This window comes from Onychomys torridus, chromosome 10, assembly GCF_903995425.1.
Source record: "Onychomys torridus chromosome 10, mOncTor1.1, whole genome shotgun sequence".
Classification (NCBI taxonomy): domain Eukaryota; kingdom Metazoa; phylum Chordata; class Mammalia; order Rodentia; family Cricetidae; genus Onychomys; species Onychomys torridus.
The window spans coordinates 42,280,620-42,298,032 of NC_050452.1; the positions used below are offsets into that span (position 1 = coordinate 42,280,620).

Genomic DNA, 17,413 nt, shown 5'->3' on the forward strand with positions numbered 1-17,413 from the left:
CAGCCACCCTTCCTCTGTGTTGGTGAGTGATCTGTGCTCATCTGGGGACAGGCTCTGAAGAGCTGTTTTATAGTGGTCCAGCCTCCAGCCAGTCTTCTCATTTGGCTAGTCTCCACCTTTATTCAGCCTGTGGCTAGACTTTGCTCTTTCTGAGGACAGCAAGTGAACTTGAAACGCTGTGTTGCTAATACTGGGGTAGGACGTACTGTCTTCCTAAACTCAAGTCCATTCTCACCAAAATGAAAGCTGCATCAACCCACTGGTACACTCATTCCCTTAGTTCATAAGAGAAAAGAACAAATCCAAGAATAACAAAACTGTCTTCGTTCAGTCTGGCTGCTCTAAAACTGATACCACAGATGGGGTGGCTTCAGCAACAAAGATCCATTTCTCAGCATTCTGGAGACAGGAAGTTCCAGCAGCTAGGGGTCTATTGGGGCCTATGTCCTGGTTCACAGTGTCCTCTTGCTGTATCCTCATGTGGCAGGAGGGAAGAGGATGTCTATTATAAAGCCACGCACAAATCCTAGACAGAAGGTCTCGATTCCGTATCCTAATGGCCTCCGGAAGGTCCCACTTCCTAGGATGTCATTACATAAGAAGTTAGCATTTCAATGTAGGAATTTGGGAGAAACATGAACATTCATCCTAGAATAAAAATACCTTGTCAAATATTGCCCGAAGTCGGTGTTGTTCAGAATGTCTATGTATTAGTTCTTCCTTTCTGGGACTAAAACCCCCTTCATAATATAGTTTTATCACTTTTTCTTCTCACGTGAATAGGTTCCCAAGAATAAGTATAAAGCTGGGTACTTACTTGTGTTTGGACCCAAACCCCAAAATATGCTTTGGATAAATAAGTAGAGGTAGGCTTATTTCCCTCCATGTTGGGGGAGGTTAGACTTGCTGCTGATGCCCTCTGGAGTATACATGGGAGTTTGGTCCCATTATAGAGGGTCAGGCAGGCATTGTGTGATAGCCTGTCTTGGATCTTCTTCTCGTTCCTGTCCCATGACTGCTCTTTCTCTCTGCTTGGGGATATCTCCACATTCTCAGGAAGGGTGTTCCTTGGATTTGTTCCTAAGAAAAACTCTCTCCTATAAACCTCTGAGAGGGATCTGGGAAAGAGCAGAAAAGCCAGAAGCTGCAGGGGTCATTTCTATGCAGGTGTTTTCTGGGGCACTTCATTTGGGGCCCATCGCAGACCTGCGTCTTAGGTGGCCTGACATGCTCTCTGCACATCCAGCCCTACAGTTCCTAGCTGGTTCCAAGAAGTTCCACCAAAACAAAAATGACAATGTGTGTTCTGTGATACTTGCCATACAAACACAGCTTCTGGTTTATTTCCCTCTAAAAATCATATCAGATTTCATTGTGTGGGGCACCTGCTGTGATTTTTATCAAGGGTTTCCTTGCCACAGGTCATGTAAACATAATACAAAAGATTTCTATAAAGCTGCCAGTCTCCGGGTTCTTAGAAGATGGCTGTTGTGATTTCACTGGAGTATGTTCCGTGAACATAGTGTTCTGTTTGACCAGCTCGTGCTATAAATTTAAGTGAGATTTTAGGAAGGCCTCTGGTCCCATTGCTGTTGTGAAGAATTCTACTTACCCTAATTGCCTTCTTCCTCAGGAAGCCTCCTCCCTCTCTCTCATTTGCCTTCTCTCCCTCCCTCTCCTCATCTCTGGGTTTCTTACAAACCAAATAAAGTACCATCTCCTTCCCTTTGGCCTACGACTGCACACCTTGCATTGATCACTAGGTAGCTAGCCTGGCTGTTCGTCTTACAGCATTCACTGGGCAGTCCAAGCTGTTTGATGCAGAAGTCAATGTTGGGTTGTCATTAATTATTTGTTCCTTATTTTCTTTCCTAATAAGAGAAACACAGGAACATTTTCTATCTTCTAATCAAGAGTACCCAAGATTCTTGAAGAGTTTAGAGGCAGCAGAAAAACATCCCAGGGGTCACAGGAGTGAGCCATTTTAGCTTCCCACAAGGAGTTCGGTTGTCAATAACAGTTATCTTCTCTGTGTGGCCTCCTCATCACAGACTTCAGGCTCTAGAGGAAGGTGGAGATACAAATTCAGTTATGCTACAGCATGCTATCGTATAAGCAGACAGAGTAGTTAGGGGACCTGAAAGATGGAAGCATTCTTGTTACCTGGGGAAAGTGGGCTCATGAGAATTTTTTTTTAGTTTATTTATTCATTGTTTTTAGAATAAGCAAACCTTGACCTTGTACATAGGCTTAAATAGTCATGGGGGCTGGGAACACTGCTAAGGGAAAGATGAAGCACACAGATGTTTATGAGTCAGCTTTTAAGCAGGAGGAGAGAAGGAAAGATGTGCTTTCCCTGAGTACATGGGTGTGCTTGAATGCTTTCCCTGAGTACATGGGTGTGCTTGAATTCTTTCCTTGAGTACATGGGTGTGCAGGGTGTGCAAGATGCTGGAGTCCCAGGAAAGGGGACTTAGGAGGAGAATCACCACAGGGAAAAGTAAACCCCACTTTTCCCTTATTGGCAAGCAACTAGAACTATGACCTTTCCTCTGCCCCTTTTTAAAGATTTATTTATTTATTTTCTATATACATGAGTGCTCTATCTGCGTGTGTGCCTGCACACCAGAAGAAGGCACCAGATCTCATTACAGATGGTTGTGAGCCACCATGTGGTTGCTGGGAATTGAACTCAGGACCTCTGGAAGAGCAGACTGTGCTCTTAACCTCTGAGCCATCTCTCCAGCCCCCTGATGCCCCTTTTTATCCAGCTTACAAATAACAACAGACAGAATGCAGCACAGCCCTTGTATTGTTCTGCCCAATACAGTCTTTGATCCTTTTTCTAACCTAGCTTCTCCTTCACATATTTTCACTTTCACAAGTCACTAAGTGTATATGTTTAAACATTTCCCCTTCCAATAGCCAAAGGGAAAGCAGAGTGGCAGCTAATACAGTAATAAATTTATCTATAGCCACAGGAGATAAGCTTCGATGCAATGCGGCCATAAAGTATAGCTCCCTGTCTTGGAGGAAATGCAATGATGTTTCATAAATAATAGAATTTTAAAACAGCCCCAGCAGTAAATAAGGATAAAATATAACTCATAACTAGCGGCTCACAGCCAGCAGCAGAGCGCCTTGTACACGGACACTTGACCGAAAATAGTGGGAGTTCGCAGATTGGTGTTGGTGTAATCTCGCACCCTAGACGGGCTGCTGAGAAGTCACTGGGCTGAGTTTTTCACCCCACCTGAAATGTGGCCTCTTACATCCCCTGACACCTCTTGATTTGCTGAAGGTCTTTGACAAGTCACCAAGGAAGCATAGAGTACTGATGCCACAAATAAGAGAGTTTTCAGCCAATCTGAAGGTGTCAGAGAGGGCCTTAGAAGAGGAAAGCAGGGCACTGGGGATACGCGCACAGCCTGGGGAGCACGGGCATTCCGCAGTGCTGGGGACGGTTTCTGCTTGACTCACAGCTGATCCCCCAAAGAAATCTGAAGTCTTCCTGGGGTCCTTTGTAGGTTTTGTTTCACATGTTCAGCTCAGGTGTCACTGGAGCAACACATACACACACATACACCACACACACACACACCACACACATACACACACACATACACACACACACACACCACACACACATACACACACACCACACACACATACACACACACACCACACACATACACACACACCCCCACACACACACACCACACACACATACACACACACCACACACACATACACACACACCACACACATACACACCACACACACACATACACACACACACACACACACACACACACACAAATGGCTGTTTATCTTTATTTGAAATTCTATTCTCTGTCTCTGTCCCCATCCGTGTGTGTGTGTGTGTGTGTGTGTGTGTGTGTGTGTGTGTGTGTGTGGAAATGGACTGTTGCTGATGGAATGCTGTCAAATTTATCAGTGCTGTCATTAGATAAGATGTATTTCTGAGTGTGTGATACTGTAAGGTCTATACAGGTTGTGGGCAGGGATTCAGCCCTGGACACCCCCCAGGAGGAGTTGAGGGCTTTGTTAACACAGCTTAGTTGCACTGGGCAGCTTGGGAGCCTGACAGGTCAGCTTGTTTTGGCAGGAAAGACACTGTAGGGACAGAGACATGCAAGTCAAATCTGTGGAAGAAGTTCTGGGCCAATTTCCTCAGGCTCCAACTGTGGGAAGGTCTGACACCATTTAAGGGGTTAGACTTCAGTGGGTGGATCACTGGGAGCCCTGGAAGGATGGTAGAACGAGAACAGATGTGGTATGTGATTTACCTCTGTTTTAGAAACAGGTGAGATGAAAGGCAGTGAAGGCTTATGGGAAACGGCAGAAAGAACGCTGTGGCCTTGAACTTGCTCCCTGTGCTACTTGATGCTTCTGACACTTGGTTCTTTTTGATGGAGCATGCAGAGAAAGGCAAGCCAGAACAGAAATTTAATTCTGAGCTGATTGTACTTTACAAATGTACCCTTGAGCCAGGAACTTGAGCATTCTGTCTTCACTGGCACAGGGTAGTGTCTCTACGCATTGTGTTAACTTAAATGCCGCGTCTAAGCACAGAGCCCTTAAAGCTGCCCAGTGTGCAGCACATGCCAGGTAGTTTATTCCTGTTTTTATTTTTTGCGCGTTCGTTGGTTTCTTTATCCACCTGCTCACTGTGAATTTGCTTGTAAAACAATCTGGAGTAATATGCTTTAGACTGCCGTTAGTAAGCATTGCTGGCAGAATTTTATAGACTTTTACACTTCCTTTTCTTAAGTCCTCTTGGGCCAAATACTTGCCCCCTGATACAAAGGGTAACAATCAAACTGGAAGGTTTTAGTGCTGAGGGTGTTGGGCAGTCTTACCGTACGGTGTGACATGGTTTATCATCCAGATAAACCGATTCTAAAATGCTAGGATCTGGTGTCAACCGCCCTTGAATACAAATACAAAAACACCTTCTAATATCTCCGATGTGAAATTTTTAATCTCCTTACTGCTTCCTCACCATGAAATGCCTGGGGCCACACCCTAAAACTGGGGACATAAACTATCAATTACTCTTCCCATTCGTGTGACCAGACGCCCAGTAAGAACAACTTCAGATGAGAAAGGGCTTGTTTTGCTCACAGTTTCCCGGGTTTAGTTCATTATATGAGCCGGGTGTAGAGGACCAGCTAACAGCACAGTGGGCGGGAAGCAGAGGAAAGCAAATATTGGAACAGACCCGGGTAAGATGGCACCCAGGCCCCACGCCTGGTGACACTTCAAACAGATGCCACCTCTTTCGCTTCAGCACATTCCAGCAGTGCCACCATGCTATGACCCTGTCAAGTCGTGAATCTGTTTATTAGTTCAGAGTGCTCAGGATCTGCTTGTCTCTGGAAACAGTCACAGCCACACCCAGGTGTCGTTTAGTCTAATGGTGTTGACAGTCCAAATAAGCCATTACAAGTAATTCTGTTTTGAATACAATGAACACAAAGTATTCCATAAGCATATTGTGTATAACTGTAGTTCATTATATAAATAACTGTAGATTTAGCACTTGTGCCAAGACTTTAATTTCTGTTTCCTTGTGTAGAGTGAGTGTAGTGTTTCTTCAGTACCGGGGCTCATTAGAACAGGAGCTGGACACTGGATGGATCCATTATGTTGTAAGATGTGGTGATATATTGTGTACCCTAATAAACTTGCCTGAGGATCAGAGAGAGGACAGAGCCAGCCACTAGATTAGACATAGAGGTCAGGCAGTGGTGGCACACACCTTTAATCCCAGCACTTGAGATCTCATGCCTTTGCTTGGGAAGCATGCATGCCTTTAATCCCAGAAAGTGATGTCTGGACAGAGAAAGGTATATAAGGCATGAGGAAACAGGAACTCTCTCTCTTTAGGCTGAGGCTTTGTAGAAGTAAGAACTAGTGGCTGGCTGTTCTGCTTCTCTGATCCTCAGCCAAGTTTATTAGAGTATACAATATATCACCACAGTAAGAAGTGTCTTTAGGATTTGGGGAAGAAAACTAGGTATACAAAATGGTAATTTTATGTGGGAGGGTTGTTGTTGCTGCTGCTGCTGCTGCTGTTCTCCCTTTGAGGAGCTGGGCAAATGATAAAGCTTTCCTTGATGACTAAAGATTTTTATTCAGTTTAAGAGTGAACTTTTACATAATGGAAAGGCTCCTTCACAATTGGACCCATCACAATTACCAAGCTGCATGTCTCTATCCCCCACTAAAACACAGCATCGTGGAACCATGATTAAGGCCACAGAAGCCAATGCATGAAGTTACAGGAGATTACAAAGCCTGCATTTCCTCTCTAGGCGCCTAGGCATTAAATTTCAATAGCACTGAGCACTCTCATGCGAACACTCATGAATTATTGAAATTATATTCCCCAACTTTTCCCCTTGGTTCCCGGCAAACCCGTTTTGACTAGTTCATAAATTACATCGGTGGTGTTCTTTTTTCTTAAGAAGAGAATTTATTGAAAATGTGTTTGCAGTGTTGTGACTGTGCAACGGAGGAGCAAGCGGCCTGCGGTCCAGTCCCTGCCCTGCTGTATGACGTCCACAGAATTTAACGGACAACCTTTTCAGTTGTCCTCTGGAAGGGCTGTTGTGAGAACTGAGTGAATGGAGGTGTGTGAATGCTGTTTGATTTTTTTTAAAAAGCACTAAACGTAACTCAACTTAGTCACTGACCATCTTGAAGACATTGTCGTAGAACAAGTGGCATGGCTGTTGACTGCCTTGGTTGATGTTTCAGGGAACCAGGGAAACTCTCAGTTGGCATTGCACCACCCTTGGAGACGCCCTTCGGAAGGAAAATGATTTTGCGCTTATCATTGATGGGAAAACCCTCAAGTATGCCCTAACCTTCGGAGTCCGGCAGTACTTCCTGGACTTGGCTTTGTCCTGCAAAGCTGTCATTTGCTGCAGGTAGGTTCTCCCCTATTGCAATTGACTTTATCCTAATGGTATCTTGTAATGATCTTACTTTAATTGTATGTATAGGTGAGGCGAGTGAGTCTGTGCACACGTGTGCAGGTACCCAGGGAGGCCACAGGTACTGGTTCCCCCTGAAGTTGGAATTAAAGGCAATTGAGTGCTAGGAACAGAGAGCTTGGGTCTCTGGAAAAAGGAGAATGATGCCTCTTAACTGCTGAGCTCTCTCTCCAGCTTCATCTTATGTTTTAATTTTTAAAAGTTCCAAACTGTTTGTTTTTTTTTTTTAATCTAGAAATTACAAATGTTAGGTTAGTTCATTCAATCACTAGAATCCCAGGGTTCACAAACTGAGATGGATTTGTTAGCAGAGTTTTGGAGAGTGAATCCTAACAATCAGTATTAAATGCTCCTCATAATTTGAAGCCACCTGCTCTTCGCCATTATACGAATATAAAATCAGTCAATGGCGCCAAGCGGTGGTGGTGCACACCTTTAATCCCAGCACTTGGCAGGCAGAGGCAGGTGGATCTCAGTGAGTTTGAGGCCAGCCTGGGCTACAAAGTGAGTTCCAGGACAGCCAGGACTGTTGCACAAAGAAACCCTGTCTTGGAAAACCAAAAAAAAAAAAAAAAATCAGTCAATGGCAATCAAGTAAATGGCACATGCCAATCATCCCAGCTACTTAGGAAGCAAAAGCCAAAATGTAGCAAGCTTAAGGTCTGCTTGAGCAATTTAGAGAGACTCTATACCAAAATAAATAAGTAAACAAACTTTCAAGAGAGCTATGAATGTAGCTCACTGGGTTTTGCCTAACACGTGCAACACTCTGGGTTCAAACCCCTGTACTGAAAAAGACCGTGGCAGAGCCAGAGCCGTAGCTAGTGATCAAGTGAACTCCTTGGCCTTGGCCTTGGCTTTCATCTTCAGCACCAAAGGGGGGTGTGAATTCTTTGTCTACATTTCCATCTTGGCTCGTTTATGGAAAGACCCTGTTGTCTCTGTTTAGCTCACTGATCCAACTGCTAGAATTTATTCTGTGGGGCTAGCATGATGAGAGGTACAAACTGAGTCATTCTCCAAATAGCTGAATATTTTTCCGATGGCTGTTTATTTACCCTAAGACTCTGGCCCACTGACTTATAAAATGGCTCATATCCTAGATTTAAATCTGTCTTTGAGTTACGACAGCCTGATGCATAAGAGAGCCCTTGTGTACACCACTTAGCTCCAGCCGGTCTGGTTTCTTGTCAGGGGTATCCTATCCTCCTTCATAGCATTGCCCAGGCTCTTTTCTTAAGCTTACCTCAGCTAAGGATTTTCCTCTGTCATCCACCAACCAAATCTTACCAGCTGGTCACAGTGGGCCCAGGGCCGGTACTTCCTCCACTCACTTTCTCTTCTGGGAAGACATAACATGAGTGGGGCTTCTGGAGAATTTCTCCCCAGCCTGTGTTCTTGCCGTGACCCTTAGCTCTCTTGTCTTTGCTCTAACTACTTTTAAAAACTCTATTTACTAGTGAAGGAAAGTTATTCACCATTTTTGTGTCCACTTATCTACTTAATATGTATTCTCTGAATTTCAATTGAAATTTACTTCCTGGAATGTATACAGAGCAGACCCTGTAAGCATCACGGATAAGCATCATTTTGACCTACAAAATTGTGTCATCCTCAGAGACTTAAGACTTACCCATTATTTTCAGGCATGTAATTATTTTAGCTGGAGAATCTATTCTCTGTGGTATGTTCCTGTTATGGCTGAGTTTCTGGGGTGATCTATTATGTAGATGTTCACTGTTCCTCACAGTCATGTTCTTCGTTTATCACAAAGATGGGAATTATCCTCTACTCTTGTTTCTGCTTGGGTATCTTGACGCTTTGTGCAATCTGTGACTCCACTTATTTTTCTTGGTTTCTTGCTAATGTCTTGACAAGGGCTTACTAATGCTCAGCTCTCACACTCCTCCATCGGGATAATTTTGTGCTGCATTTAGCCATTTAGTCACTCTCACTAATGGGATCATGAGGATCAACAGACGCTTGCTCAAAAAGCCCGTGAGTGTTATGACCGCTGGCTCCTACTCAGAACAGAAAAACCAGCAAACGGCGATGTTTAGAGAAAGCGGCCAGTTGGCTTGAGCTAGCATCTGTGACGTACCTACTGTGTGCTGGGCACAGGGATTGCCCTTACCAGGACAAATATGACTTAATAACATGCTCTCCTTGCTGTTGCTGTGCACTCTACTCTAAGCAGAATCAGTTGGTTCGAAAGATGCAAGAGACCATTTTTTCCTGAGGCAGTCGAGGCAGAAGAGCTTAACACAGTACCTCCTACCATTCTTCAAAAAGATCAACCACAGAATTAAACAATAGCAGAGGAACACGAGGAAGCAGAGTCAAGGGAGAAGAAATATGTTCTGCGCTTGTGAAATTCTCTCTAAAGATCCTGGTCCTGCAGGATTATAAGTCATAGGGACCTCAGAGCTCTTCCAGGCCAGGAATCCTGGGAGGGTCTCACCCACCATACACATGAAGCTTAGTGCTGAAGCTGAGCTTATAAAGATGTGTGTGGCTGTTTCCTCCCTCTTTGGCTGCCTCTGTTTTATAGATGTTTGAGGGCCTAGAATGGCAGACACTTGGTTCTCTTCAGGATTTTGTTGTTGTTTTAATAAAACATCTTTCTTCGGCTTTTTTTTTTTATTCTAATTACCTTCATACCCTTTTCCCTAAAGAGAAGCTTCTGGCCCAGCTCTGCGGCTGGTCTAAACCCATAATTACGTCAGTGCCACAGCCGGATTAATGTCTGTGCACCTTCTTGGCCTGGTGCCTCTTCACATTAAACCACTGGCACAGATCATGTTTTTCTCATTCCGAGTTCTGACCTCTGAGTGTAATGATGATGTTCCTATCACAGGTCCGGAATGTGGAGAGAGCCTGTGTATGGTCCTTGGAGAATGAACCCCAAGGTCACCCCTCATTTCTCACATGGTGATGATCTCCCAGCCTCGGGAAACTCTAGATTTCATTCCATTAGAAGAGTGATGCTCACATCAATATTGACTGTTATTTCAAAATACTGTATAATAATACTGTTTCCCAAGTTCCTTCATGTTCATGCGAGCCCTTTGAGGTTTTCCCTCAAATTGAGACCCCTTTCTAGCCTACTGCTTGTCTGTCCATACACATGAAGATAATTCTGAATAGGACCATCTTCTGCTGCCTGCTGGAACAGCAAAGAAAGCCTTCCCGGAAAAGACAGTGAGTCTCCCATTCACTCCATCTTCACGGTTGCATCAGCCTTCTGACATCAGCACCCAGGGCGGGAAGACAGATTTTTAGTGTTTGCTTAATCGCCACGGTTACAAAGATGAGCTTTCACTCCCCAGAGCCTCCTGCTGAACTGAAAGAAACTGCTGGTCTCTGTCAGGAGTCATTACATCCCTCCCTCACCACTGTGTTCTGAGGGGACTATTCACAGACAGAACTAATCCGCCCAACCCAAAATTATTCAAGGCATTTGGGTCTAGGTTTTGTTTTACAGAGTATGGGCTACATGTTATACCTCAAGAGAAAAAATACACACACACACACACACACACACACACACACACACACACACACCTAACGTCAAAACAGTAGCACATAGTCTTGTTTCTGTCTGCCTAGCAAGCACTGTGTTCATACACATCACTCAGTTTTTGTGTTTACTGTTGGGCAGTTTACCTCCAGAACCCAGGTCACCTAATAAGAAGCATACACCCACCTCCAAGAGCTTCTTGCTGTCAACATATCAACGTAAGCATCCCCTTCCCATATTTCCTCCCTTTTATTCACTTGCCCAAGTCCACTGCTTCTTACTTGAGATGATCACAGGAATATTGGTTGTCCAGGTGTTATATTGGCTGGTCTAGAGACAGGGTCTCATGTATTCCAGGCTAGCCTTGAGCTCACTATGTACCCTAGGCTAGCCTTGAATTCCTGGTCCTCTTCCCTCCTCCTCCTCCTCCCAAGTCCTAGAATTACAGACATGCACCACCATGCCCTTTCAAGCTGCTTGCGAAGAACAGAAAAAAGTTCTGGTTCACCTCCTCCGCTGGAAACACACACGCTTAATGTACGACAGTGTGGACCATCATCACTGTTTCACAGATGGCCTGCAACTCCTTAAGGAAAACAAGCTTTTGCTCTAGGACTCATGGAGATTTGTGGAAACTGCTAAAATCAAGAGCTATCCTGACATTCTAGAATCTAGATGAATAATTCCTGACTTCAGTTGCTAATACTTTTGCCGGGAGCCTTCCTATTTTTATATTAGCATAATGCTGGTTTGGGGGAGTTTTTTGTTTGGTTGTTTGGTTGGTTGGTCAGTTGGTTTTTGGTTTTTGTTTCTTTTGTTTGTTTGTTTGTTTTTCTTTTTCCTTTTTGGTTTTTCAAGACAGGGTTTCCCTGTGTAGCCCTGGCTGTCCTAGAGCTCTCTCTGTAGACCAGGTTGGCCTCTAACTCAGAGATCCGCCTGCCTCTGCCTCCTGAGTACTGAGAGTGCCCGGAACATATGTTGTTGTAACTGGGGATTCAGGAAACGTGTTCTAGCTCTACCTCTCTGGCACCTTAGACACTACGTTAAATCATTCTCTCTGCAAAATGATGAGATTAGAAGGTAGCAAGGGTAGAATCCTCCAGGGGATTCAGATGCCTGGAGCAGGTAGACAAGATCTACTGAGATGTAGAAAGGAAGCACACACGTTCCTTCCTGTGGTCCCTCCTCCCAGCTTGGGAGACCCTGCTCGGAGACCTGCCTGTCACCCTGGCAGTTTTTGGATGAACTCTGCTTCTGCTGCTCTGTGCTGGGCAGCGTCTTTCTATTGCCGAGATCGTGGTCTGGGGATCCAGCTGTTCTTCCTCTGACCCATCCCTCCCAAAGAGTAGAAGGCCACAGTGAAGCATCACTGTGTTAAATAGAGTGTGGTCTCCGAGGTCCTCATCAGTTCACATAGCCCAGCTTTTCAAAGAGTCTGACTTTTTTTTTTCTGTAGTTGTCAGTGTAGTTTAAACATATTTTGAAACTTAGGCTCTGTGACAGTTGGTTGAAAATTGGCTTAGAGCCTCCAGCTTTTAGACTGTCTAGTAATCACCATCCTGCCACATAATTTATGTACTCATGTCTCCTGGAAAGCAGAAGTTAAATTGAAGTAAGCATTTTTCTCTACTTGCAACGTCTCTAATCAAAGCTTAACCCCCTTTTAGGCCATTTCCCCCATAGAAAATTTTTTTAAAAAGTGCACTTGACTTCAGTGAGTGTTGTCGCTTGGAGTGGCATTCCCAGGCAAAACCTTTGGCCCTACTCTGCTCAATGGCATCTGCCTAGAAGAGGCCTGGAGGGGTACTCTGTATATTTGTAGCATGAGTGTGTTCAATCAAGGGGGGCGGGGCAAGGCAGAGCTACCGCCTGAGCCTTTGGGGATGGTCTTTAGCTCAAGGACTTCTCTAAACATTCTACTTAAGAGGTAGCTAGCTACAAAGCACAATGGAGCCAGTACATACTCAACAGTAAATAATCAACTTCCTTCAAAGAAAAAGAAACTGTGCACACCAGTGGACGCCAAGCAGATGTTTGCTTTAAGAAGACTTACAAACTGTTAATGAATGTCAACCCTACGTTTACTTCCAAGAAAATCTAAGTAAGTGTTGAAAATGTGGGAGAGACTGTTTCTTTCATAGAATCTGATTCAAGGACATACCAAGTGGGTTTTATAGCTTTCTAAAATGCCCATATTTTGCTTGAACATGATCCTCAGCTCAGCCCTTTCTCCCTTCGTTTGCTACTCTACTAAGGGATGGTGAAGGAACTTGGGGTTTCATTGTATGTGGTAGCCACTTCTGACGAGCTACACCAGAGAAGTCCACATTTGAGTGAACTGCCTAAGAACATACAAGAAACCCAGTGCTGCTTGAGGTAACTCAATATGGTAGAGTTTCAGGTATGACTCTAGAAAAACCACCTCAGCAGTGCAGACACATATTACACACTACAGTCTCAGCTACTTATACTAGAAACTGTGTAAAAAACCTATGTGCCTACTCAGCACATTTTTTACAGCATATACACGCATCTCACCCCAACATGGCCAATGTCCAAGGGGCCCCTCATGCTGCTGTCAGTAGCTGTACCTTGATTTCCACTTCCATCCTTCTCAAATTATATCTTCTCTTACTCAATTTATCCTTTCTGTTTTATATCTTACTGACTTCCAATGTGCATATGTATCTCAGGACATTCAGATTCTTAAGAACCCTATGCTTCCCATCAATTGTAAATGCTGAACTTTGTAGCTCTCCACTAAGGGCTCCCCCCAACCCCCAGCTTGGCACCACTTGATAAACCAGAACTCTGTTGTAGCCTTCAGCCCAATAGCAATCACCTCATAGATTACCTACTGTTTTCTCAGCTCTGATTTGCTAAGGACATGATATATGCAATGGAAGATGTTTCTATGACCACTCGACCTGTGGACCCTACTGTGTAAAAAAAAAAAAAAAAAAAGGTGGTGAATTCATTATGAACCCTTGATGGGTTTAGGTGATAATCTTCAGTTTAATAAATGTGTTACTTTAGGAAAGTTAAAGAAAGGCTGAGTTCTGAGCTCAGCTGGAGCTCCAAGTGTAGAAAACAGATCAAAAAGTAGACAAGACTTTCTGGCAGCTACAGGGCACGGAACAGAGAGAAAAGAGAAAGGCATCCCCTACAGGAAGGATGGCTTTGAAACACAGATGTGTTAACAGGGGCACAGAGAAGTGAGGAAAGGATATAGGACAACTTGTAGATTGGGGTACAAGAGAGGAGTTGGCACCAGCTTTAACATTCTGTGACAGGAGCGATGTGTTTTAGAGACCAGTCGTGGGTAGACTTTCTCTGTACTCAAGATTGAACTGAGGGAATCACGTGTGTAAGACAAACACTCCACCACTGAGCTACAATGCAGACCTTCAACTATGCCAAACTATGTTCTTGGTGTAAACATTGTAATAAAATGTCCTGCTAGGAGCAGTTTTCTTTGTAGTGCCTTCTGTGGGACATATTGGCCAGTTTCTGTTTGCCTTAGTGCTGTATGCACCCCTCAGCACCCAGATATGCACTGCCAGTATGAACAATCCCTATTGAAAATATCATCTGAACAACTGAAATGGAAGGCATTATTTTTTTATCAGTATACATGTGTACACTCCGCAGGAGAAACTGTGTATCTGAACATGCCTCAGAAAGGAAGTCTTTTTTGAAGTTACTGTTCCGTGTGTGTTTTTTTCCCCCTGAGAAGAGCTATCTATATGTTATTTCTGTAGCCTTGGCCTCTGCATTATAAAGTCTCTTCGGTGCCTTTGAGTGCACAGAATATCAATAGATGTTGGTTTTGGAGGCTAGGAGGGTGCTCACTCATCGGTCATTTGAATAGCACAGTTTGCTTTCACAGGGGTGGTTGAATGTTTCATTATGCTCCATATGCTAAACAGCCTTAGGATTTGCTACATAAGCTGCTGCTTTCATTCCAGTAATAAATCCTCCATGAGCACTGTTCCAATACGCATGGAACTTCACTATGTGTTTTTTGCCACATATTAATGGCTTCTCAGCTGGAAGCATCATTAATGAACCTAACACATTTTGGGGGGGGGGACCAGTAAGATTAAATTAGGTTTTTCTCTCATTTTGTAACTCCATTATTAGTCAACCAAATATGGCTCAATAGAGACTAGACCGATATTTACCAGAGAGACCTTAGGAAGTAAGTCAGAAAGGAAGGCGCAGCACATCCTGGATGGCTTCTAAACAGCAGCTAGGAGTGAATGTCAAGCTTAATAAGCACCCAAGTTTAGTTATTGCGTATCTAAAACGCTTTATGACAATTAATATAGTTACCCTAGTTAGCCTTAATTGTCGTCTTGATACAACCTAGAATCATCTAAGACGGGAATTTCAATTGAAGGATTGCCCAGATCAGGCTGGCCTACAGGCATTATCTGGGGCTGGGGAGAGGGGAGATATGCCTTGATTATTCATTGATGGAGGAGAGCCCAGCCCACTGTGGGTGTCAGCATTCCTAGGCAGGTATCCTGGACAGTATGAGAAAGCTAAGTATGAGTAGTGAGTAGTGAGATCGAAGCAGCAGGCAGCATTCCCCCATGGTTTCTTCTTCAAATGCTTGCTTGAGTTACTGCCCTGGCTCCCTTTGATGATAGAAACAGAAATAAAATACATCTCCTCCTCTAAGTTGCTTTGGGTAAGAGTGTTTTATCACAGCAACAGAAACTACAACTATATCCTTCCGTGTGCCTGTTGTTTTCCATCTTTCATGGGTGGGTGGCCAAAAGGAATATGATCATTCATCATATTATGTTTTAGGATGATAACCACCACCCCTCAAAAAATTCCACCTACATATTTAAAATTATACCAATAATATAGTTCTTGACTTTAAGTTTATAGTATAAGTCTTTTGGCTACCCATGCAAAGTCTTTGCATAGTTCTTTGGACTGTATAGATATATGTATATATAATTATTATCCATGTTCTATTCAGGAAAACAAGTGTTCCCATTAAATGAGTGCAAAACAAAGACTGTATAAGATAGACCACCTAAGCCTGGAGAGATGCCTCAGTGTTAAGAGCACTGGATGCTCTTCCAGGTGACCCAGGTTTGATTTCCAGTACCCACATTGTGGCTCACAACAGTCTGTAACACCAACTCAGCGGATCCAATACCCTGTTCTGGTCTGTGCTGGCACCAGACACACATGGAAGCAAAACACTCGAACACATAAATTTTTTTTTTAATAGACCACCTTTATACTTCTTAGCTTGAATGACAAAACATCCCTATGCTCTCTGATCTAATGTTCACAGGGCACTGAAAGTTACTCTATAACAAATGAGAACAATAATGAATAACATGTGCTGAGATTGCAGCCAGAATAGTATCTGAGAAGCACACTGCATTCATCTCACTCCTAGGTTACACCACAAGGGACCACCCTCTGTTTGTGGTGCCTAGGAAGAAAAGCAGACCTTCCCAGCACAGGCTACATTAGGAATCCTTTTCAGTAGAGTCGCTTACTGCTTCCAGAAAAGAAACGGCAGCCATGGAAGACAGTGGTGAATCGTTTCAGTCTTGTAGAAAACCCCCAAGTAGGACAAACTATATGCACATATAGACATATACACATCTGGGAGAAGAAAACAGCATTGTTATGATGCTTCCAGACTTTAGAGTTGGTCACTGTTGGTACTTAGAAAGCTGAAGACTTAGATGGTCCTAGCTTTGCACATATAGTTTGTGATAAGCACTGGGCAGAGTTAACTAGCTGTGTAGTGTGGTTGCTCTAGGCCATTATAGAAATTTTCCACCCCCAAAGCATGTGCAGAAGTCAAGAGAGCAGCTGGGAGTGTAGGAAATGTTGAAGAACTGGGAGCACAGTAGTAGCAGGACCATGCGCTGGAGAATCTGAGTGCAGAAAGAAATCTGCTTTGTACGCTTTCCCTCATCTGGGTGAACTCTCCTGTCCTTGTCAAGAAGGCATCGTCCATCATCTGGAATTACTAAAGCCAGGCAATCTATCAAGAGGCTAGATGCCATCTCGCCGGTCTGTTTCCTCTCCTGTTTCTTTGATAAAATAGTCGAAGAGAAGCGACTAAAGGGAGAAAGTGTCCATTTCACTCACAGCGCCTGGTTACGGTGCATCCTGTCAAGGAATTCATGGCAGTGGGAGCCTGAAGAGTCCCATTACATTTGCTTTGTTGTTGTGCACCCCCGTACCCCACCCTGTGCAGCAAGGGTGAACGTTATACCCTGTGTAACTTTTCAAGTAGATGCCTTGTAAAGCAGCACCCATATGAGTGTCCCTCCTCCAAAATGCTGGGGTTCAGCATGCTTCAGAATGGGGTTCTCAAATTTGGAATATGTGCTTATAGATAATGCGCTTCTTTGGAGACGAGCCCCAAGTCTAACCATGAATTCCATTTATATTTCATAAAAATTATTTCATGTTTCATGTGTAAGGTTTTACATCAACCTGATGCACAGAGCTAGAAGATAATTTTATACTTTTTAATGTGTTTTGATTGTGACTTGTCACATGAAATGTTGAATTTTCAATATCACATTGGTACCCAGAAAGTTACAGATTTTGGATTTGAGGGATAAGAATACTCAACTTGGGCTCCGTGAGTATGCTAGATATGCCTGAGATCTGAGTTCAAATCCCCAGCACCTTAGGGTAGCTCTTTTCTCCTCAGTTAAGCCTCTCTGGAAACACCCTCAGGGCACTCCCCAGAGGTGTGTCTCCTGGGCGATTCTGAAGTTCATCAAGTTAACAAGGAAGATTAGCCACTGTGGCAGTGTGAAGCAGAGACAATAGTTGCTGGTTATCGTCACCATGAAGAAGGGACCAAAGG

At 43.8% G+C, this 17,413-nt stretch overlaps 1 protein-coding gene across 7 annotated transcripts in view; it reads left to right on the forward strand.

Moving 5' to 3' along the window:
• The window catches only part of Atp8a1 (ATPase phospholipid transporting 8A1), a 224,799-nt gene that overhangs the window by 152,329 nt on the left and 55,057 nt on the right, over nucleotides 1-17,413 (forward strand). For all 7 annotated transcript variants that reach the window (XM_036201199.1, XM_036201202.1, XM_036201198.1 and 4 more), the window contains one exon: nucleotides 6,787-6,959. In XM_036201199.1, coding sequence (XP_036057092.1) covers nucleotides 6,787-6,959 — 173 coding nt within the window. The remainder of the gene's footprint in view (nucleotides 1-6,786; nucleotides 6,960-17,413) is intronic.